This window comes from Rhinolophus sinicus, chromosome 9, assembly GCF_057876585.1.
Source record: "Rhinolophus sinicus isolate RSI-liver-muscle chromosome 9, RSI-T2T, whole genome shotgun sequence".
In the NCBI taxonomy this organism is placed as follows: Eukaryota; Metazoa; Chordata; class Mammalia; order Chiroptera; family Rhinolophidae; genus Rhinolophus; species Rhinolophus sinicus.
The window spans coordinates 14399070-14423368 of NC_142509.1; the positions used below are offsets into that span (position 1 = coordinate 14399070).

General features: G+C 50.7%; 1 protein-coding gene across 30 annotated transcripts in view; it reads right to left on the reverse strand.

Annotated features, from left to right (window-relative positions):
- Positions 1-432: 432 nt before the first annotated feature.
- ST3GAL4 (ST3 beta-galactoside alpha-2,3-sialyltransferase 4) overlaps positions 433-24299 on the reverse strand; it is a 36719-nt gene continuing 12852 nt past the window's right edge. For 4 of the 30 annotated variants that reach the window (XM_074321192.2, XM_074321201.2, XM_074321209.2 and 1 more), the window contains 10 exons: positions 8454-8529; positions 8074-8182; positions 7573-7653; positions 7231-7328; positions 6944-7004; positions 6314-6409; positions 6028-6217; positions 5150-5308; positions 1409-1552; positions 433-1103 (listed from right to left, as the gene is read on the reverse strand). In XM_074321192.2, coding sequence (XP_074177293.1) covers positions 1017-1103; positions 1409-1552; positions 5150-5308; positions 6028-6217; positions 6314-6409; positions 6944-7004; positions 7231-7328; positions 7573-7653; positions 8074-8182; positions 8454-8469 — 1041 coding nt within the window. In that variant the 5' untranslated portion in view covers positions 8470-8529 and the 3' untranslated portion in view covers positions 433-1016. Of the gene's footprint in view, positions 1104-1408; positions 1553-5149; positions 5309-6027; positions 6218-6313; positions 6410-6943; positions 7005-7230; positions 7329-7572; positions 7654-8073; positions 8183-8453; positions 8530-11154; positions 11180-11333; positions 11478-12177; positions 12529-24299 lie in introns of those variants that run through there. The other 26 variants (XM_074321195.2, XM_074321203.2, XM_074321212.2 and 23 more) reach the window with 17 other exon arrangements.

Sequence of the window (24299 nt, forward strand, 5' to 3'; positions counted from 1 at the left end):
CCTTTGTCTGACTCCACCCCTGTCCTGAAACAGACACCTCCCAACAAGAGATTTTAGCAACTGAAAGCTGGTGAGGGAGACGAAGGGAGGTGGGAGAGGAAGGGAGGTGGGAGAGGGTTCTGTCCTTCTCCTCTGGCATCCTCCTGCCCCTCCCTACGTCTGGGAAGCAAACCAGGATGAAGGATGCCAGGCTGGGTGTCCAGCAGACAAGGCTGCTCTGGGCACTTGTTTTCCTGCTATGCCAAGGTGACAACGTATGACTTGGCACCAAGCACTACTCAATAAATACATTTCTTGAATGACCATGGCCTGCTCTGGGTCCCACTGAGTCTTTCACAAGCCTGTCCACTGCCGGGAGAGGCGCCAACTGCCGTGTCCCACTGCCCATCCATGTCCTCCCCAATCTGAAAGGACACGGGGTATCACAACTGCTTCTGTTTTAGGAAAAATAGTTTAATATGTTTGGAACCTCTTTTCTAGATGAGGTTCCCTTCTCCATGGAACACCCCTACCACTGCTTTTCCCATGCCTGCTGGGAGGAGCAGCTCCTCTCTGAAGGGCATCCAACTACTCCAGACGACCCGCCCTCCTGGGAGGTCTGCTCTGGGTCTAGGTCTTCGTGGGCCCATCACTTTTCTGTTTTTATAAAAAGTGGTCAGAACACAGTATATGCCCCCTTTTCTGGATGCTATGAGACCAGCCCACAGCACTTTCTTCCCCTTAATTAAATAGCCCATTAAATAATCTCCCAGCACTGGCAGACAGGAGATGCTACAGCAAGGCTCGTTCCTTGCCTGAGATCCCAGCACCCGGGGGCCTCCACTCTGACTAGATCTGGCCTCCATGAGAGCTGCCAGGGACATGGCCTCATCTCAGACTTGGCCAGTCCAGGGGACCCCTCCCACACAGGCGAGGGGGAGTCCAAGCTGGTCATGCTGGCACCAGGCACCCCCACATGACTGGGCGTGGCTCAGGCAGCAGAGTGGGCAGACCGATGGGTACAGCTCCTGCCCCAGTCAGAAGTAAGTGAGGTTCTTGACTGCTCCAATTTCCAGCATCCGTTTGATGGCCAGGGCCTCTTGGGAGACGTTGTGGCCTGACCCCTGTGGAGACAGCCAAGGAAGTGAACGGGGATTTCTAGGGATGTCCGTGGCCCAAGACATTCTCGTGGCCCTCCCCACAGCCGCACACTCTGGGAGCACCTTCCCCATGCTGCCTTTGGGAAGGAAGACAGAATCTATGTGGCCAAATACAGAGGACACTGGCCAGGAAGCCCAGATGCCTTGGTGCCAGTCCTGACTCTCTGAATTACCTCACCGTGAGCCACTTCTGGGCCACGGGCACTCTTCATTCACCCAGTGTCCCAGGCTGGTCTGCCCCACCCAGCGTGCAGGCAGGGGCCGCTTACCGCCATGGACTTGAGCGTGATCTGCTCATAGTAGTGAATGGTCTGCTTCCTGTTGTGGGCATCTGGGTAGCCAAAGCCAGCGATGTGTACCATGTCGCAGAGGTGGAGGGCCAGGGTGATGGCCAACAGGCCTGTGGTGGGCTTCTGAGGGACAAGGGGTGGGGAAGGTATTAGAGGGAGCCCTGCTCCTTTCAGCATCTTCTAGGCCAGCATTCTGCAACAGCACTTTCCTCTGTGCTGTCCTGTATGGCAACCACAGCCACAGCGGGTGACTGAGCAAGTCAATGGGGCTTGTGTAGCTAAGCACTGAATTTTTTATTTCATTTTATGTTAATTAAAATTTAAGTAGCCTTCTGCGGCTCGTGGCTGTCATACTGCACAGGACAGATGGGGAAATGAGGCTTACAACTGTTAAGCAACTCACTAACGGGTGGGAAGGTTCTGCTTTACACCTTGAAGGACCTCACCTCTTTCAGAAGACCTGGGGACCCCACGCTCATGGGCTGTATGCCCCTTTATGAGGTGGGCTCTCCCTTTCTGTACAGTGGAGAATGGCAAGACTTTTCCACTCACCTTCTGGGCTGCTGGAAGGACCTCGCTATCTCCCTCCCAAATTCATCCACAGGGATGGGCAACCGGCTATCCTAAGCTCACAGATCTCACCTTCCTCAGCTTCTGCCTTCCAGACCACTTCTGCTGCCCACTGCCAGTAAGGAGCGCCTCTCTGGACCTTGTCGGGCCTCCTGACACCAGAGTTTTTCCAGTGTGTGTTTCTGAGCTCTGCTATCATTTCATCTATTACTTTCTGCCTGGGCCTTCTGTTTTACTAACACCCTGTTGCTTTAATTACCACTGTTACCTCATCCAGTTCAGACCTTCACGGAACCACATTTCCATCGCCTTCTAGCCAGCTCTGCCTGGATACAGGCTCCTTAAACTCACCAAACTCTCCTATTCCCCTGTATTCCCTATGTTAGTTCAACATATTACCGCCCACCCAGTTGTCAAAGCTGGAAACTTAGAATTGTCATAAATCTCTCAATTCCACCTGTAAAGTAAATGTTGTAGCACGAGAATTCCAAGATGACCCCCAGTGACCCTCACCTTTGAGTGTCTGTGGAAACTATGGCTATGATGAGGTACGTTACATCATGTTACACTGCTCTAGACGGCACAGTTGACTGTAAGACAGGGACAGCATCCTAGTGGTGGGCTTTACCTCATTTCATGAGCTTGTCCATCTGGGTCTAGAGCTCAGCAGTGGAAAAAGTCAGAGACGGGAAGCATAAGAAGGATTTATCATGTCAAGGCTAGCCTAAAGATGGAGGGGGCCACATGGCAAGGAATACGGGCAGCCTCTATGAGCTGACGGTGTTCTCTGCTATCCCAGCTGAAAGGCAGCAAGAAAAGGGGACCTCGGTCCTGCAACCCAAAGGAACTGAATTCTTCCAATAAGAATGAGCTTAGAAGTGAACCTCCGTCACTCCACCAGCCTCCAGACAAAACTCATCTGGCTGCCTTCTTGATTCCAGCCTTGTGCAGCTATGCCCCGCGTTTCGAAAAGTTCATGTTACGCCACTTCATTTTTACGAAAGACCTATTAGGTTGGTACAAAAGTAATTGTAGTTTAAAAGGTTAGAAAGAATTGCAAAAACAGCAATTACTTTTGCACCAACCTAATACATTAGTTCCTGTGTTCGCTAACCAAAAGAAATTCGAAGAAGATTTTCGCTTTTATGAAAAAAGGCAAAAAGTGAACATAGTGTTCAGAGTCTGTTTTGCAGTGAGAGTGGCCACACCAACCTCCTTTCCTGGGAACCACACTCAGCATCTCAGTCTCAAGCCACCAGAGCTTTGAACTGTGTCTGTGAGCTGCTGTGCGTTATCTCAATTTATTCTGTGCATCCATAAGTAAGATGTGTCCTAAGGTATCAGAAAAGCCTAAGAGCACTTGTAAGGGGGTTATGCTCAGCATAAAACTGGACGTAAGTAAGCGTTCAATTGTGGTGAAAGAAATAAAGACACAGAAATCAATGGTAATTGCTTCTTTGTTTTATACCATTTCGTCTTACAAGAGGTCTTATAGGAAGGCTCTACTTTCGGGAAACCTGCACACCCTAAGCAGAGAACCCAGACACCCTATGCTGCCGGACTTCTGACCTACGGAACCACGGGGAGAAGCATGGCTGTTGTTTTACGTCATTAAGCTGTGGTTATTTGTTAAGCAATGACAGGAAACTAATACAGATGAAGTCCATCCCTTCTGTTTCCCTTCCCGCCACAGGAGCTGGGTCCTTCCTTTCTCTTGCCTTCCTCTCCAGCCTTTACTTCTGCCTCACGCCCCATCAGGGGCATAAAACGCCTTCTTGCTGTTGCTGCAACTCCACCCACACGAGAACTCAGTGCCGGGGGAGTGTTTGGTCCTGCCATGATACACCTTTTCCCAGTCCTCTGCCTGATGGCCCCATGACCCCTCAAGGCCCAACAGCAGCACCACCTCCTGGGGGGCGCCTCCCCTGAGACAGCCCCCTAGCAGAGGCCTGCCCCTCTTCTGAGAAGCCACAGCACTTGGAACAACTCTGCTGGGGCACTTTGCCACTCCCTGCTACTACTATCTGTGTGTTTATTCTGCTAACTGGAGTGTCCTTAGGGCAAGGAGCACGTCTTACTCCCCGCATGCATTCTTGGGGCCTGGCACTGAGCAGTCACAAAAGCAGCCATATGAATCTCAATCACAGTAGATACTCAGTGGAAAAAAAATCATTTACTCAAAATTGTGCATATATGTATTGAGCGTCCACTGTGTACCAATCTCCATGATAGGCGTGTTACATAATTATCTTTTCAAATCCTGCAATGGCCTTCGGAGGTCGGTGCTAATTTTAGCCCTGGCACACAGATAAAGAGAATGGGGGCTCCGAGTGGTAGACTTGCCCCAGGCCACACAGCAAGGGGTATGCGGGTCCTGTCTATGTCTGCTGGTTACCTCTGCCCACTCTCCCACACAGTCCCTCTGAGGTTCAAAAGACACGTGTGCAAGTATTTGGGAAGCTACAAGCATTTTAAAGCCCACAGCCAAAGACCACTAGGGTACTGAGAGTTGAAACCAAAACTCTAACTTGCAAAACTGCGCCATGACTCCCCAAATTGACCATGACATGCAAGACAAACTGTAAGCGCAAACGCTGAAGTCATTCGACTAATATGTAAGAAAAAGTGATCTAACAGCAACTGCACAAGCTGAGTAGTTCTAAAGAAAAGAACATGGCTGTCCCGGCAACTCACCAGTTTACTGACCAGCACCTGCTAAAACCATCCCCTAACTCCAGCCCCAAGCCTAGAAGTACGCTCCCATCACTCCCCACTTTGGAGATGTCCCGCGGTTCTCAAGCATGTGCTCTCCCTGGCTGCTACTGTGTTTCCCCAAAAATAAGACCGGGTCTTATATTAAGGTGTGCTCCAAAAGACGCATTAGGGTTTATGTTCAGGGGATGTCATCGAAATCATGCTAGGGCTTATTTTCCGGTTAGGTCTTATTTTCGGGGAAACACGGTAATAATTTTGATTACACATGTGGCTAAAGGCCGTGGTCCGCGGGCTTTACCTGGTACTATTCATATGTGAACTGTTATTTCCAATCTCTGTTATTATTCTACCCTCTGATAGGGTCCTCAACGGCTTCCTAAGCCTCTAGGACTGTCCCACCTACTTCCCACCTGGGACCCCAACACTCTGGCTTGCCTGTTGCGCCATCACCTGCTTAATCTTGCGTGGCTGCTGCATGGGCAGGCTCAGCAGTTTGTCAGCTGCAATCTCCATGAAGAAGGGGTTGAGAATCCGAATCTGTTTGGGATTGACGTCCCAGATGAGGGGAGGCTGTTTCCAGAAGCCTTTTCGCACCTAGGAGGATGGGGTTGGAAGGGAGAGATGCAAGTGGGCAAAGACCTATTTCTCAAGGCCAGCCCAGTGGTCCTCAGCCAGGGGACGGGGCCCACGTGATGGCAGAGACCCTCAGGGTGAGAGGGAAGGGAGGTAGAGGCCTGCACCAGAGATAGGAAGGGAGACCAGAGGGAAGCAAGGAGAGAGAGAAGAGACAGCACCTCCCACCCCCAGGGGAGGCCAGGTGACAAGGTGTGTAAAGTATGGGGTCCAAACCATTCCCATTTCCAGGGGTCTCCAAACAGGTGGAGGGGCTTGAGTTTGGGGTTGTGTAAACACTTGGCAAAAACACCAGACTGGACAGTTCAGCATTTGACTGGATGACAAAGAGACACAGTGGACTTTCTGGGGGCCACTGGGGGACCTGCATTTTGACTGTCCTAACCTGCCCCCTGCCTGGAGATAACTACTGACCTGACCGGCTCCTCTGCTCCCAAGTTTCTCACTGGCAAACATAATTTGGCAGCTTTTCTGTCCCAGGCAGCCTTGGGCTTGGGATACCCTTGGCTGCTACCTGACTCCCACAGGGGCTCAGGCCTGGGCTGGCAGGCGGGCCATCGGAAGCCCCACCAAAGACTGAGTTCATGCCTTCCCCTCACCAGCTCTAGGACTGCAGGGCAGACATCATGGAACGGGAGGTCCTGCCTCGGGCCTTGACCCCTCCCCATCCCCCCACTTACCCGCTTCTTATCACTCAAGATGGTCTCAATCCAGTGGAAGTCCATCGCCTTGAAAGCCACCAGCACAAGGAGCGTGTCTGGGTTGTTCTCCACTTTGGGGTTGAAGTGGGCGGATTCTGGGTAGAAGAGACGCATGGTGGTCTTGGAGCCCACGTCGCCTTCGTAGCCAGCCACCGGGGCATTGTTCAATCTGGGAGGCGGGAGGAAGACGCCTATGACCTAGGGGCCCACTGGGCCTGTCTACAGTCGCTCCCAAACAGGAGAGGGGAGGGATGGTCATACAGACCTGATGACCATGTCGTACTTGTCGATGGCATCTCCCAGTGAGCTGTTGCGAAGCCGGTGCCCATTGCCCACCACCACGCAGCGGCGGCACTTGAGGCTGGCATGGGAAGAGGGGGCTCAGATGCAGAAGCAATCCTTGCTCCACTGAACTCTCCTGTGCTGGGTCTGCCCCGGGCCTGGCTCAGGATCCCTCCCCAGGCCCCCTCAGCCCCGGTCCCCATGGACCAGGCATCTCCAAGGAGTCCTGCTAATGGTCCTGCTCACTCTGCAGCCCTGGGCTTCTGCAACAGGAGAGGAACCTGAGCAGAGCATGGAAGAGAGAAGAGGAAAGGAGAGAAGACGCCTGAGGAGTACCAGTAAGAAACCCCGCTTCAGAGCCCCCTCACATGCTGCCCAGGCCTGCCTGTTGCCACGGTGACACCTGCAGCAGTCTGCCTGCTCCGGTAGCAGCTGTCGCCCAGGCTTAGTTGCCGTGGGGACTGCCCCAGAGACGGGCAGATTAGGAAAAAGGGTCAAATTGGCCACAGGAGACCAGAGACAGGAAGGCTCACTGGAGGTGCTGGGCCATGACTATTTCACACTGGGGCAAAAAGGAGCTGCTCAGACTGGGGTAAGAGGACAGTCTCCTTACCTCTGGATGCTCTCCGGAATGGAGTAGCTGGTGATGGCTAGAACCCGGAGCAGCAGGTCTTCTACAAAAGAACCGATTGGACGTGGCTGACGACAACAGCCAGCGTTCCAAAGGCTGCCACTCTCCCTCCACTACTCCTCAGAGGCTTGCCTGCCTTCTCCTCCCCTGACCCCGGAATCTAAGACCGGCTGAGAACTTGGGCCCTTGAGACTGTGGACAGCAAAGAACAAGAAGAGTGTGGCCGAAGTCAGCCCACTGTTCCCACAACACCACTGTTCCCTACTTACCACTCCCCTTGGTCCCGTAAGGCAGCTCGTAGGCAGAGGGTGTCTTGACCCAGAAATAATCCTTAAGCCGCAGGAAGACAGGCTGATCTCGCGAGTAGCTGAACGGAAGTGAGAGCAGGGCGGGGATGCGAAAGGAATGACACTTCATGTCAGAATCCAGGTCAGGCCCCTGACTAACATTACATGCCCGTCCAAGGACCTCTCGCTGCCTCACGGGCTTCACCTAACCCATGTCCACCAGCACAGTCCCTCCTTCCGGCCTGCATGGAGACCCTCCCCCTGTGAAACTCCCAGCTCATCCCATGTCCTGCCCCAACACCCTCAGCCTCAAGTAGTACTTACTTGCCAAAGAGCTTAGAGGCCTTCCTCTCTGCCTCACCCTGCAGGCATGGCTCCTTCTTCTCTGGGATGGGAAAATAAAAACTGGGGACAAAAAAGGAGAGGAGGAAGGCACTCTAGTCAGCCTAGGGACCCAGGGGCCCAGGGGCCCCGGGCCGGCATCCCAGGCAGCCTCAACTCTGTCCCACGGCACATCGGTCCCAAGTGCTGGAGAGTGACTTACAGGGTGGAATCATCTCAACCCAAGTTCTACTTTGAAACCAAACCATTGAGGATCCACCTCTTCCTTTTCCTAAAACCCCTGGTGGAGGGCCCAGGGGAGTCAGCCCAGACCCTACCCCCCAAACCCACTACTACCTACCCTCACGGAAGGATTTTGTGCTAAGTTGAAGGGAGAGGCTCTCTGAACCCTCCTGCCCCACTCCCTCCCCACCCCATGACCTCCACGCCACCAAGCCCCGTTCCTGAGAAGAACCAAGGGAAGGACACGGAAGCTAGACTCACAGCTCAATGTACCTGTCTTCTCGGGAGATGGAGTACCATACCATGACGACCAGGACCAGCGCCAGCATGGCCAGGAGCTTCCAGCCTGCAGGGCACATGCACAGAGGAGCTGGAGGCAGAAACAGGCAGGTACAGACCTGGTCCACCTTCTCACGGGCCCCATCTTGGGCCCCTGCCACCCCACCTCCAGCGGACCCAGTCCTGGCCCTAGCCTGGCCGTTGCTTTCCAGCACAGGGCTTGCACCTAAGCATTCCCAATGTCCCTCAAGATGCAGAGAGGGGTTCTGTCCCTCACAACCCCCAGGGCTCCCAGGATGATGCTGAAGACTGCTTCTGGGGGGCCCATCCTTCAGGGTGGAGAGCTCTTGGACAACACTCACGGGACTTGCTGATCATGTTTCTCAGCAGGTAGCAGGGTTTCTGGGGAGAGCTGGCATCCCGGCTGCCTCGGGCCACCTAGGACATAGGAGTCACAGATGTCTGGTCAGCTCCACACATACTCCCGCCAGACACTGGAGCAGGACACAATCTGCCTCTTCCCACCCCCAGAAAGCACAAAGCTGCTTCAGAGCAGTCATCCACAGAGGGACCTTCACACTCTGGACACCCCCCAGCCCCTCAAAGGCAGCATCAGCGGTCTGGGGGGCAGGGGCGTCCTGTGCCACAGAAAGGAAAACCAAGTCCCACCCCTGAAGCATTAGGTTCCATGCCAGACTGGCCGGCTCCAGCTTCCCTGGCATGGTTCCCCTCACCGTCCTCTTCCGCATTGTGACCTGGGAAGGACCAGCTCCAGGAGGTGAGTGGGTACCTCTCCCCACTTTTTACATGAAAGTTAAGCTAACTGTACAAGGGTGTTATTCGTATGTCACGCAACTGAAGTTTGTCTATTTGCCACCATCCAAGGCCTCCTCTTGGTTCTGGCCACTGCCCACCACTCCATCATCAGTCTCCCCCTACTCCAGCCAGAGGTCTGCTCACGCCAGACACTGGCCTGAGGGTGTGGCTACGAGATGGTCCACGAGGCCTCCTCCAGTCCTCTGGACTCTGACTAGCTGCAAACAGCATTCAAGCCCTCACCACCCAGGCATGTGGGGAAACGCAGTGAAGGCAGGGTGTTTGAATGAGGAGTGCGGGGAGCAGGAGGGTCTGGTTAGTCAAACAGGCAGTGGGAGACCCTTTCAGGTAAGGACGGGCAGTGCAAGTGGGGAGCTGCTACTCGCAGGTAAACAGAGGGGTCCCTAAATCACAAACTCAGTCAGGGCCACGCTCCGGAGTCACTGGCTAGGACATTTCTGCCGCTTCCACAGCCACACCAAAGGGCACAGGCACCCACCACCAAGCACCAGTTTCTTCTCTCCAGGCTGGGTCCCCCGGTGATCAGCAGCATGAGAATCACCTGCGCTGCCAACTAACAGCCCAGATTCCGGGGCCCTTCCCTGGGACTGCGTCAGTCGGCCCGGTGGACTGGGACGGGCATTGCCACAAGCAGCCCCCGTGATTCTTTTTAATCAGAAAAAAGAGGGGAGGACTAGTGTCTGTATGCTCTCGGGGACAAATGAAACATCTCAAATATTTCTCACGGACAGGAGACGGCATCTGGACAAAGCCTGGTTTTTTTCACCGATCGTAAATCAATGACCCTGAACATCATCCTATGGAGTCCTGCTCTGCTCCCAGGGGGCATTCCCCAGGCTCCACTCAGTCCACAGGCTCCACTCAGAGTCCACGAGCCCCAAAGAATGCGAGTCTTGAGAGTGAGGAGCCAGGTGAGGGCCAGAGTTAGGTGTCCTCAGTAGAATCAGGAGCCCCCGCCCTCTAACCCCAGTGGGAATGAAGGATCGCCCTGTCCAGGAAAGTCCTAAGTGTGTAATTAGAAGACCCCAGTGAAAGTCACGGTTCTAGTAACTTCCCTGACTGCTTTTCCAAACATGCACATCCCTATTTACCCACAGCCACTGCCCACATTCCCTATTCCGTTGCCTCTGTATCGCCTTCACAGCACTTCTGATCGCTAAGTAGTTTAGTGACTTATGTGCTTGCTTTCTGATTCTCCCACTGGAATATAAGCTCTGTGAGGGGAGGAGTGAGGTCTGTCTGGGCCCCAGCTTTAGGCCCTGCATCTAGCCCGCTGCCTGGCACACAGCCAGCACTCCGGGAATACTGAATGAATAACATTGGGCTACACTGGGGGAGTCCCTTCCTCTCTGACCCTCAGTTTCTTTGGCTATACACCTGGGAAGTTGGTCTTAGATGCTTGCAGGTAAAAATATATCTGATCAGCAGCATAGGTCCCTAGGGACCTTATTAAAAAGTCGTCATCACGGTCCATCTCCAGATACACAAAATCAGAATCTGCATTTGAATAAGATCCCCTGATGATTCATATGCACATTCAAGTTTGAGAAGGCTGGTTAAGACAGAGGCATGTACTTCACGAGGTTGAATGGGAGAACTGTCTGGGGTAATATCTGGCTTGTCCCACACCTAGGAATTCTGAGGCAATTGCTCTGGCTCAGCACTCGGATGCAATTTTAAGGGTGCGAAGGCCTGGTGCGGAGGGTGGTGAAAGCATGCTCCTCAAACACTCACATGCACGTTCTGACTTGGTGGGTGTCGGAGGGGCCCATCCTAACCAGCTCCCAGGTGGTACCCTGCTGCTAGGCTGAGACCAGGATCCTTCCAGGGCTAACATTTCATGACTTTATGAACTGCATGCTCTCCTACCTGCACTCTCCCCCAATCTTCCTTTCATGACCAGGATTCACTCCGTCTCACCTATCTCCCTTGATAGCAACTATCACATCACAACACTGATTGCAGAAGGCAATCAATCACCTGAGAAGTGTAAAGATAGTCAGCTGCCCTGTAGGCGGCCCTCGATGGAGGAGGCCTTGGCCATCAGAGGTGACCAGCACTGATCTGGTCCTGAGCAACAAGACAACTAGCCCTTCTTTGACCAAGAAAGTTTTGCATGGGTGTGTTGATTCCCAAACTGTGCTGGTGTTGTGCTAGGCAGGCTGGCTAGTCTCAGGGCTTGCTCTAAGATACCCCGTCCGGGATTTCATTATCCCACCCCCTCACCTTGCTGGGCCCAGTCACAAGGATGGTTCAGCAGCCCTCGGACATTCTAAGAGCGTGGATTTCTTGGGCTGGTTGCTACCAACTGGTAGCAACTGGTAGCCTTCTCCCAGGAGCTCCCCCCACATTACTGACTGAGCCCCTGGGTACAAAAGGACAGGAGAAAAGTCAAAATAGGGTACCTGTGTAGGAGGGCAGGCATTTGATCCACTCATGTCCAAGGTACACCAGCCTCTGCCTGCCAGCAACTCTAAGGGAACCCAGCTCACCCAACCAGCTAGGCAAAGCTGACCCCAGGGCAGGAAGGCTGTGTGCTCTCTTGGAACTCTGCCAGGAACTACAGTGTCCCTGGTGCAAGTGAGGCTGCTGAGCGCTGCCACAGAACTTGCCGAAGGGCAGACAGGGGGTACCAGCTGAAAAAGTAAAGGCACCACAGAAGCAGCACCCATGACTCATGCCGCCCCAACTCACAGCTAACATACAGCAGGTACCCACTGTCCCAAGAGGAACAGGACTATGTGTCCCCCAAGGGCACAGCATGCTGCCAGACCCCTCAGAGCCGCTGGGCCCATCAAGGGATAGGACTTAATGTTCCTGAAAAGGCTGTGATAAGAACAGGGTGGACAGAAGCACAGGTTCCGTTCTTATTGGTTCAGAGACCTGTCCCTCAGTTCTGCAAGGAAAACTGGAGCTGCCCACCTGTCACCTCTAGACTCACCTGCCCCTCCTGCTCCTTCCTCATCCCTACACCTGGACACTGGGTCTCCACCCGCCTTTCCAGCATTATTTCAGGTCAGCGATTCCCCTTGCTTATCCTGACCCTTCCATCTCTCCCTCCTTCTCCACTCCCTTTGACTTAGGAACATACTCACGTCTCCTTCTTCCTACGAAAACAACAGCAGCCCTCTCTGCCTCAGTCTCCTCCTCAAGCAACCCCTGTATCTCCATCCTTGCCTCCAAAGATCAAACGTCCTTATGCGGGCTACATCCTCATTTCCCACTCAACCCCCCACCCCTGGCTCTCACCCTTATTTTTATGCTGAAATCACTCTTGCTGAGGCTCTCAGTGGCCTCCTTCACTCTTCTGGGACGCTGAAGCCTTTGATCCTGTTAGCCGACGCCTCCTTCTTGGCTCCTGGTCCAGACTCTCTCCAGGCTGTCCTCCTACCTCTGTGACCGTCTGCAAGCTGGCTCTGCTTCCTCTAAGTGCTGGCAATCTCCAGGGATCTGTCCTTGAACCTCTGCTCTCCCCTGCTTGTTTTCACAGGACAAGTTCATTCGATTCCAGGGGTTTAACGATTGCTTATACCCTGATGATTCAAGCCCTTTATTTTTCAGCCCTTTAATTTCTCTCCTAGATCCCATTCTAATATTTCTCATTTTCTATGGCACATCCTGCCTGGATGACCTTAAACTCTTCAAACTTAGCACGTCTCAAACTGCACCCATCTTTCCCTACCCCCACTCGCCCCTCCACTATCATCATCTCTGTCTTCCAACATCTCCCTCCCCTTCACACCATCCCTACTAAACAGTTACTAAATATTATCGATTCTGCTTCATTTCCCCATTCCAGCAAATGTTTGCTGAACTCCCGCTTGGCACTGGGGGAGGCACAGGGAATATAAAGTCTTATAAAACTCAGCCCCAGTATAAAGGCCACATAGTCTAGAGACTCAGAAATATTCAGAATATAGCCTTCTTTCTCCTCTTCTCAAGCCAGAGATTGATTCTATATCCCACCCCAGTTCATCGGCTTCCTAATGGGTCTCTTTACCACTGGACTTTCCTCTCAAGCCCCTTCTTCCGAACAGCCAACATGGTGTCTTTCTAAGAAACAATTTGGATTGAACCACCCTCCTGCTTCAATTACTCCCCATTCCTTAAATGAAAAGTCAAACTCCTCAGCGGCAATCAGGGTCCTTCAAACGCAGCCCTGCAGCTGCATCTCTGGCCCGACCCTCTTCCAGGCGCACAACAGGAGCCCCGCTTCCTTCCTCCCCTGCCTGTGCCTGAAGGCCCTCCCCACCTGCTCACCTGACAACCCCACTCCTTCTGCAGCATCAGCTCAGTGGCACCTCCTTCACAGTCTTCTCTGACAGTTCTAAGCAACTGCTGTTTCTCTTCCCACAAAATATTGTTTCTATCTTGATTTTAGAGCTTAACAGGTAATTTCATTTCATATTATAGAATTACTGCTTTTCATGCCTTGCCCACTATCCTCTGACCTCTAAACTCAGAAGCTTGTTTACACCAAGGGTCTATCAGAATACCTGGAATATAGAAGATGCTTTATCACATAATTACATTATATATTATAAAAAATTATAATTATATGATTATGTGTTTTCATATTTGTCCGTCAGCCTATGACCTCTGGTCCAGGACTTCTTCATATTGCTAGACAGACTTTACTACAGTGACTAGAACGTAGCAGATACACAAGGTGTGATAAAAAAAAAATATGGTGAATTTTTAAACTTTAAAAATATGTATTACAGTAAAAGACACATTGTCATTAATCCCCCTCAGAATACTCCCCCTCGCTTTTAACACACTTATCCCATCGTTTTTGCCACTTCCTGAAGCAGTTCTGGAAGTCCTCTTTCGTGAGTGTCTTTAGTTGCCCTGTCATGGCTGCCTCAATGCCCCGATCTGACTCAAAACATTTACCTTTCATGGTCATTTTGACTTTGGGGAAGAGCCAGAAGTCGCACGGTGCCACCAGTGAATAAGGTGGATGAGGACACACCGTAATGTTTTTATTTGACAGAAATTGCCGTACCAGAAGCGATGTGTAACATGGAGCCTTTCCGTTGTGGTCACAAAATATGGTGACTGCTGCTGCCGAGTGCCATCCAAGGAAAGAAAGGGATCTCCAATACGGGAACTGGTGCATCTAACCTCAGTAACAGTGCGTGACAAGTTTCAACTGTTTGGTGCAGTCAGTTGGTTGTAAGCGACGGTTGAGAGAAGGTGTGTTTTAAAGCGTGCTGTAAATCATCCTCCATCATGACAATGCTCTGTGTCACACATCACTTCTGGTACACGGCAATTTCTGTCAAATAAAAACATTATGGGGGGCCGGCCCGGTGGCTCAGGCGGTTAGAGCTCCGTGCTCCTAACTCCGAAGGCTGCCGGTTCGATTCCCACATGGGCCAGTGGGCTCTCAACCACAAGGTTGCCAGTTCAATTCCTTGAGTCCCGCAAGGGATGGTGGGCACCGCCCCCTGCAACTAAAATTGAACACGGCACCTTGAGCTGAGCTGCCTCCCGGATGGCTCAGTTGTTGGTTGGAGCGTGGGCTCTCAACCACAAGGTTGCCAGTTCAATTCCTCGACTCCCGCAAGGGATGGTGGGCAGCGCCCCCTGCAACTAAAATTGAACACGGCACCTTGAGCTGAGCTGCCGCTGAGCTCCCAGATGGCTCAGTTGGTTGGAGCCTGTCCTCTCAACCACAAGGTTGCCGGTTCGACTCCCGCAAGGGATGGTGGGCTGTGCCCCCTGCAACTAGTGATGGCAACTGGACCTGGAGCTGAGCTGTGCCCTCCACAACTAAGACTGAAAGAACAACAACTTGAAGCTGAACAGAACCCCCCACAACTAAGATTGAAAGGACAACAATTTGACCATTGTTCCCCAATAAAGTCCTGTTCCCCTTCCCCAATAAAAATTAAAAAAAAAAAAAAAAAAACAACAAAAAAAAAAACATTATGGTGTGTCCTCATTCACCTTATTCCCTGGATCTGGCACCATGCAACTTCTGGCTCTTCCCCAAAGTCAAAATGATTCAGGAAATCAAGGCAGCCACAACAGCACAACTAAAGACACTCACGAAAGAGGACTTCCAGAACTGCTTCAGAAAGTGGCAAGAATGATGGGATAAGTCTGTTCGAAGTGAGGGGGAGTATTTTGAGGAGGATTAATGGCAATGTGTCTTACTGTAATAAATTTTTTTAAAAAATAAATTTTTTAAAAAAAGAGAAACCCCCCCAAAAAAAATAAATAAATAAATAAATTTTTTTTATTTAAACATTCACTGTGTTGTTTGATCACACCTCGTAAATGTCTGACACACAAGTAATAGGATTAAAAATGTATTGCATCCCTTATTCATAACTGAAATGTACTGTGCACTTACTAGGTGCAACACTTACTAGGTGGGCCCAGATGAGTCATTGTAGTGGGCACTGTCCTGTACAGCACAGGATGGTGACTTCGACCCACTAGACGCCAGTAGAACCCCCCACTCCCAAGCTGTGACAACCAAAATGTCTCCAGACATTACCAAATGTTGAACACTACTCCGCTAGACACTTTCAAGGGCTGTCCAAGTATGATCTCAACCCTGTGAGTTAAACACTATTATTACCTCCATTGTGGAGATAGGGGACTGAAGTACAAAGAGCATCAGCAACTTGCTCAGGGTCATACAGCTAGTGAGGAGTGAGGCTGGAACTCAGGCCGCTTAGCCCAGAGCCCACACCCTGGACCCCAGCTCTGTTGCCTGTGAGGGAATGGCTCCCTAGACTCCAACATCCCTGGAGTGTCTGCCTACTGCCCTTTGCAGCAACTAGAGGAGGTCAGCCCTCTATCACATCGAAATCCTTCGATGCTTACAACATTTCTAGAAGCCTTCTGCTCCTTCTCAGCCTGGTTTCCTTGTGAGACAGTCTCTAGCCCCACCCCTCCACCCCAGCCTTTGGGCTGTGCTAGAAGCTCTCCAGCACGTTCTCAGTACATGCAGCTGTATTTACAGAATGATTTTTGCCCTCCATCTGGACACCAGATTTCCAGGAGTGCTGGCTACGACTGCATTCACTTTCATGCAATCACGTCCCACCCGTGGCATGGGGCTGAAATCCCTCAGCTAGTAAGCCACATCTCCTGGGCCCTGAACTTGTGTGGCTATCCCTTTGAACTAAAGAGCAGGACTGTATACCTGCTTACATGCATTTTGCCTCGGGAAGGTAGGGCCACATTTCCAGCCTGTCAAGGTGTATGAATGCAAATCTAATTGTGATGGTGTGAGCTAACCCACCAGGGAGTCCTCTCAGCTTAGTGTCTGCTGTCAATATTCCAGAGGGGACTCAAGCTGGGCTGTGAATTTAATGTAATTAACACAACTGCTAGGTAAGGCCATGGGAGTTCTCCTAAGGGTTCTAATCCACTTGAATCAATTACTCGTGGGTACTGATGGTCAACTAATTGCAATTGTGCAGGATGGACCGGTCATCTCCATCACTTCTCCTCTGCTCGAAAACCCGCCACGGGCTCCTCATCACTTAGAGAGAAAGCCCATGACCTTGCTCTGACCTATCAGGATGCACATGACCTACCCGCCAGCACCCCTCTGCCCTCCTTCTGACTCACGCTGGCCCAACCCTTTCTTGACTGGGCAGACACACTCCCTCCTCTGAGCCTTTACACTTGCCCTTTGCAAAGCCTGGAATGCTTATCCCCTGGACATTCAGCTCTTACTCCACCTTCCCACCAAATATTCTGCATATACCCAACATTTTAGATTCCCCTCCGTGCTTGCAGAGATTTTTTTTTTTTTTCATTTTGTTTGCTGCAGTATCACCAGTGTCTACAATAGTGCCTGGCATACAGTACGCTCTCAATACAGATTTGTGAAATTAATCAGTGGATCTATTCGTGGGGAACTGTCATTGTCACAGTGCAGACGGAGCAAGAGAAGAGGCCATAACAGGTTGAATACCCGCTTCAGGCCCTCTGACGCAGCCCTTGACCTGACACAGCCTGAAGACTCCCCATGCCTGAACAGCACAGTGAGATCACAGCATGCCTGTGGGGAGCTGAGGCTTGACGTGGCTCCAGGCTCATTCCAGGCAGCAAAGTGCAGAGTAATTGACCAATTGCCCCACAGCCCACCAGTGAGCAGATGGGGGCATTTCTCCAGACATCCAACTTCAAGAGACATCCAAATTTGGAGGAAAAGGGGCCTGACAGGCTTCCCACTGCAGTGCAGCAAGGCTCTGTGTTTCCTGCTCTTGGGATCCACAGGCTACCTCCCCACCAGGGGCCCCAAACAGCCCAGCACTGCAGCTTCCGGCCTAGAAACATGGTGTCATCCACTTCATAAGCTGCCAGTCACAAGACACCACGGGGAGCCACTTGAAAATCAAATTTCCGGTGCCTGCTAGGGAGGGGCAAACGCTTTGAATTCCGTTCTCTGTGTGAGGAAGCTAAAGTGGTTTGGCGGGGTGCAATTAATCAGCCATGTGGATGACCAGGAAAAACATGGTGTGGCGCTGGACCTGCCACAGGTTCCTTCCTGCACGTTAAGTTCCCCTCCTCAGACCTCCCACCCAACAGCAAGGATCGAAAGGTAAAAGCACTACTAGAGATGGGGCTTGACCCAGCTCACCAGTATGGCCAGTCCCCTCCCCTCCTCTGGCCTTCAGACGCCTCTCCTGAAAATGGTGGACAGCCCCAGCCCTGCCCTGTCCCATGAGGTGGCCTCTGCTCCATGAGGCTGTGGAGTACTTGCATCGTGGCTGATCCACACTGAGGTGCGCTCTAAGTGGAAAACACACTGGATCTCAAAGACTTAATACCCGAAAAATAAACTGTCACCTTAAAATTATTTACACTGATCACTGAGAGAATATTTTGGCTAAATTGGGTTAAAGTATTAAAACTAATTTGACCTCATTGTTACTTTTTACTAATGTGACTAAATGACCATTAAAATTTTTTTAATTACACTTGTGGTTTGCATATGTGGTTCCCATTACATTTCTATTAGACAGCGCCAGGCTAGGAAAGCTCCAAGATCCCGCTGGAAGCCCCTGGGGTGCTTATTAAGCTCCACATGCATCCTGGGCTCCACATCAGGAAGGCTAAATCAGGGGTCTGAGATGCCTGAGGAGAGGCCTTGGTCATTCTGATTCACAGCCACCATGTGTACCACCCCGAGGTCTCTGCACGGCAGCCGAGAAGACCCCTCTCCTTGCCTCCATTTTGCTCCCCCAGCCATCAGGGCTCTGGCTGTGGAGGCACAGTTCAAGGAGACGTTGCCAGCTGGGCCCCCCTCAACCTCTTCCTGACCCTGGCATCTTGCCCCAGAGCCTGCACAGGGCTTGTCCTCAGCTATATCTCACATACCACACCTGCCCAGGCCCATACAGACAGTTGTGTCCGAGCTGGCCAGCAGGACACATGAATTGCCTCACCACAGCCTTCTCTCTTTCTCTGGCCAAGAAGCTGTGCCTGGGGAACTGGCCACTGCCTCGGCCACTTGCCAGATGTGTGACTTAGGGGAAACTGCTTTGCATCCCTAAGCCTCAGTCTCCCAGTCTGTGGAATGGAGCTAAACGGTGCTCAGTGAAAGGTAACTATTAGTAATACTCCAACTTTGCATACTAAGCAAAATCCAAAAGCTGCAACTGTGAAGAATGGGGAGTGAATTACACTATTATTAAAAAAAGAAAGAAAGTAAAGCACTGTTTTTCAGTCAGTCTGTTCTGTGACCAAAAGCACAGAAGTAAAGAATCTTAGACTGCGCACAGCTGACGGTCCACGGAACGGAGAAGGTCCCGAGGCCTCACCAGCACTTCCGAAATACACCTTCCTCTTCCCGAGGGGAAGAAGTTTAGCTCGCATGCCCCCATCTTCTCCCTGGCCCCCTCTGAGAATGGAGGTAAGGTCGAGGCCCAGGTCAGCACCAACAGGTTTACATCCGAATCCTTGTCAGGGCAGGAGTTGACTGCAGTACAAATGGTGGGGGGCATGCAATCATGGTGAGGACCCATGCCCAGACATCCCTCCCCAGCCACCCCTGGTCCTGGCCACTCTCATTCTCCCCAGCACAGGGTCCCAGACCCCAGTCTAGGAGACTCCTTGGCCCCACAGTCTGTCTCACCCCATCACCCTGTTTACTTTCCCTGTAGCAGTCATACCACACTGTCTCCTATACTGAGGAGACTGGACGCCCCAGGGGAGCAGGGACTTCCTTTGGCACCACATTTAATGCCAAACGCATGTCAGGTAATCGACAAATATTTAAATGAATAAATGAATGAGCAAATGAGCAGAATAAGTGTGAACAGAATGTTTCATCAAGTTAAAACATCCTAGACCCTTATTTGCAAATAACTGGGCATAAAAGGTTCAGGGGCTGGCTAGAGGCTCGGCTCAGCAGTTGGCAGAGCTAGGAAGCGCCATATGTTCCGCCAAACACATGTCATGAGCTCACCGGACATCATGATCACCTTTGATTGAGCCTAACCATTATCAGCCCAAGGCTGCTGGCCCACGTCACGAGCTGAGTGCAGCCAACAAACCCTGTATGCTCCCAGGAGAGCAACAGGCTTACAGACCCCTTCTTACCCAGGAAACCTCCCTTCATCCTTACTTCTCCTCAAGAAGAGCAGCCTGGGCTAAAATGCAGGGCCCAGGCCCCAGACCTCAAAGCACCTTTGGCCTCCTAAAGGCAGAAGAAAGGGATCTGGATTCGGAAAAGGCACATCCACTTCTAAGACAGCTATCTCAAATACACACATTGCCAGCCACTCCACCAGATAAAGAGCCAGCCACCTCCAACTCCCAGGCCCCTTTGTGTTAAGAGATCTTGGTTGATTTCGATAACCATTTGGGCCACTAGGGTTTGGTTCTGGTTTCTTGCCTCTTCTTGTGCCTTAAATTCCCACTCTTACGTTTTAAATTCACCAATAAAGAGTTAAGTCCTTAGGCCTACAACCCTAGGCCTGTACCTTCAACCCCAATTAAAACAGAACCTCAGGCACATTCTCCCCACCCCCACCACCCAACCTCACTGTGTGGCCCCAGGTGTGCAGTGGGAGTTCCAGGTCCTGCATTTTTCAGACCTTTATTTTTCCAATGTTCCTAATGACTATTGCTGAAGGACATCTTGTAATCATAGGAACCACAAGGCGAGTCCAGCCAAACACTGTCACTGAAAGCCTGAGACCAGTACTCACTTATTCTTTTCTCCCGGCCAATGGGCCTGCTGCACATGCCACATGGGACACACGCTGCCAGGGGGGGGTGGAGGGCACTGCCAGCCAGACTCTGCCCTGCACTAAACGCGAATCCCAAGGACTGGCCAGACTCAGGGCGCATGCTGGGGTGGGGAGGAGCATAGGGCCAGGGAGAGGGAGGAGGCCACATTGGAGACGCTGTTTTCTCTCTTCCTGGGCGCAGCAGCTCCTAGAGATGGTGCCCAGGCCCCTGTTCAGACCCCTCCCTTGAAGGGTCCCCCGTCTGCAGAAATTATCTCAAAGCTGCTCAGCCACAGGCAGGCACAGTGTCACAGTGGTTAGCAGTCTGGCCTTGGACAAGTCGGACACCATGCATATAAGCAACAGATACTTGTGTATATCCGTACTCCAAATCAATAAAAGACCAAGGAACCAAAGAGAATGAAGCACAGGACAGGAAAAGGAAAATCACAGATTAAACTCAAACACCTAATGGATATAACAAGCCGTTCAAGCTCACTAGTGAGCAGGGAGTGCAGATGAAAATGGAACGGATCATTTCTTGCATGTTGATGGTAGGAGTGCAGACAGAAACGCTTGGAAGGGCAATTCACAGTATCTAGTAAGGCTGAAGTTGTGCACACTTCACAATCCAGTAATTGCACGTTTGGGCACAGCCCAGAGTAAGCCGCCCTGGACGCATGTGCACATCCAGCAAGGGTGTTTCTCCCAGCACCGTGGCCCAGTGAAAGAACGGGGATGTCTTACATGTTCGTGAGTGGAGGGAAGGCTGAAGAAACCGTGCTATATTCATACAACTGAATACTACACAGCCATTTAAACGGAACTAATTACTCTACATGGATCACTTTGGATAAGCCTGAAACATGATGTCAATATTTTAAACAGTGTTGCAAAAAGATACATAAACATGGATCCATTACAGTCTGCGCTGCATAATGACTTTTCAGTCAACATACACAATGGCGGGCCCATAAGATTATAATGATTATAATGAAAACTTCCTATGCCTAGGGACATTGTAGCCATCTAACGTTGGAGCACTATGCATTACTCACATGTTTGTGGCACTGCCGGTGTCAACAAACCTACTGTGCTGTCAGTCACATAAAAGTATAGCACGTGCAATTACATACAATACATAATACTTGATAATCATAATAAATGACTACTATACTATACTTTTACATCTCAATTTACATCTCTTGACTGTATCATTTTCTCTTGTGCTTGATTTAATCTCGTGTTTTGTACAGTAACATACTGTACAAGTTTGCAGCCCAGGAGCAGTAGGCTCTAGCATATAGCCTGGGTGTGTAGTAGACTATACCATCGAGGTTTGTGTAAGTGCACTCTGATGTTTGCACAATGACGAAGGAGCCTAACCACACATTTCTCAGAATAGATCCCTATTAAGCAGCGTGTAACTATACTTAAAAGTGAAAAACCTACAAAATTATTCTATGAGTGTGTGTGTAGATGGTTGGCACTGTTTTGTGTGTATGTGTACATGTGTAAATACTGTGTGTGCATAAGATAAAATAATAAAATTTAGGGGTACACCCAACGTTTAAGGAAGTACATGCTGGGAAGACGAGAAAGAACAGGGTAGGTTGTAGAGACGAAGTTTTAGTTTTGTTTTTGTTTTTCCCTTTTTTCCGTCTCCCCAGCCCCACTCTGGTTCAAGCCATTGTTTCTCAGTCTAGTTGTGTAGGACACAGCTCCCTGGCCCAGGCTGGTGTTATGAGCCTTGCGCTCCCCCCGGCTGAGGCAGTCGGTCACCGGCAGCCGCTCACTCACAGCAGCTCACGGCAGCTCTCGCTGGCTGCTCGCGCTGGCCATCGGCCTCTCATGGCAGCACACAGCAGCCCACAGCAGCTCACACAACAGCTCACACCAACCTTCTGCTACTCACAGCACCCCAGCTCCAGGGAGAGCCATTGTTCACAATCTTAGCTGTAGAGGGTGCAGCTCACTGGTCCATGTGAGAGTCGAACCGGTGACCTTGGCGTTAGGAGCACCGCACTCCAACCACCTGAGCCACTGGGTCGGCCCAAGCTTTAGTTCTATACTTGCAGTATTTTATTTCTTAAGAAAAACCTGATGTAATATGGGAACATTTGAACATTTGTTAAATGTGGCTGGTTATTGCTGGGGTCTGTGATATTATTTTTCTTGTTTGGAATATGTTCATATTGGGATGGCCAGTTAGCTCAGCTGGTTAGAGCCTGGTGCTAATAACACCAAGGTTGCTGGTTCGATCCCCACATGGGCCACGGCGAGCTGCGCCCTCCTTAAAAAAGAAAAAAAAAGAAACATGTTCATATTGAAAGAAAAGGAGTAGAGATTTTTAAGACAAAAATTTAGAGGCTATGAAAGAAAAAATTGATATACTCAGCTACATAAAAATATACGTGAGTAAAAGGGAGAGAGCGCAGTTAACAAATGAAAAAAAGGGAAAAATATCTGTAATATATGTGTAACAGACTAGATAATTCCCTTAACCTAGAATGTGCAAATCAACAAGAAAAAAAAAAGAAAGAAAAGAGGGGCAGCCGGTTGGCTCAGTGGTTAGAGCGCGGTGCTCATAACACCAAGGTCTCTGGTTCGATTCCCACATGGGCCTGTGAGCTGCACCCTCCACAACTAGACTGAAAACAACAACTTGCCTTGGAGCTGATGGGTCCTGGAAAAACACACTGTTCCCTGATAAAATAAAAAATAAAAAAAGAAAGAAACAAAATTCAAAAATTGGCCAAGGACATAAACATACCACTTACAGTAAATGTAACAGGCACATAGGAAAAGATATTCATCTACATTGGAAAATCCGTGTGGTAGACACCATTTTTCACTGATATTAACAGCCAAGCTCCAGAGGTCCGGGAGCCGTGGCTGCTGCTGGAGCTGGACCAGCAGGCCTCTCTCAGATCACCTGCTGGAAGTGAAACCTAGGGCAACCTTTTGGGAGGTGAATTGGCAATTCCTGGGAATTCCACTGCTGGAAGCGTATTCTACAGAAAAGTTTCCTTTAGCATGCACAGTCTTTTCCATCCAGATCTTCACAGCAGCCCTATCTGTTAACAGCGAAAAATGGATACAACTTGACAATCTATGCAGAGAGCTGTTTGGCTGCATCACAGCACAGACAATGGGACACTGTGAAGCTGTGAAAAAGAGGATGTGAACCCACGCATGCTGTTATCGTCACATGACCTCCAAAGCATATTACTGATTTACTACAAGGTAGGTGGAGAATAGTGTTCTGTGTATCTCCAAATGTGCTCTTAACAAGAGACATATGGGCATACACGGGTATGTCCGTACATCAATAGATTATTTGGAAGCATTCAGAAAAAATTAAGGTGCTTGCCTCTGGGGACCGGGGTCTGGAACGGAAGAGACAATTTCTTCATATACCACTTTATACATTGACAGTTTTATCATATACCCTTGTGTATATTTAACTTTTTCAAGTGGTGAGTACGATACACTTTCAACTAAAAACTTGCTGAAAAGAGAAGGATAAAAAGTCGAGAATATAAACTTCAGCGTCTTGCGCACCTGGGCCTCGATTCCGACGGCCCACTCACTAACTGTGCTGGACAAGTCACGTCTCCAGGTCTCAGGTTTTCTGTTGGGTCAAATGGGGATTAAAAACACGGCACTACCGTGTTTGTTACCCAGTCGCCGTGCTGGGTAAGAGGAGCTCTACGGATCATTATCATGGAGAAGCAGAAGCCTCCCCTGCCCCTCGCACAGACCCAGCAGACACAGGCCACTGCGTCCCTCTTCAGGTCCCACTCCACAGGGCTGCCAGGCAGTTACGCACAGTGTGCACGGCCAGGCCTGGGGGCTGAATGGGGCTGAGTCCCGCCCTCCCTCTGCTTGTCAAACCACTTGCCTTGGTGCAGGGCTGTGTCCAACTGCAGGGGTCATTGATTCTGCTTTTAGGAATGCGCTGGACGGGCTAGCAGCAGTGTCACTGAGAGCAGAGCCATTTAACCCTCCCTCTTCTCCTCGCCAAATTAAAAACCACCCAGTGCAAATATCTGGGTGTGCACAGATGGTGGTTTGCCAGAAGCAGCCTTAGGGAAGTTAGACACAATCAGCCCATCACTATTTGTCTTGCTGTGTGTCATTTCCACTCAACTCACAAAG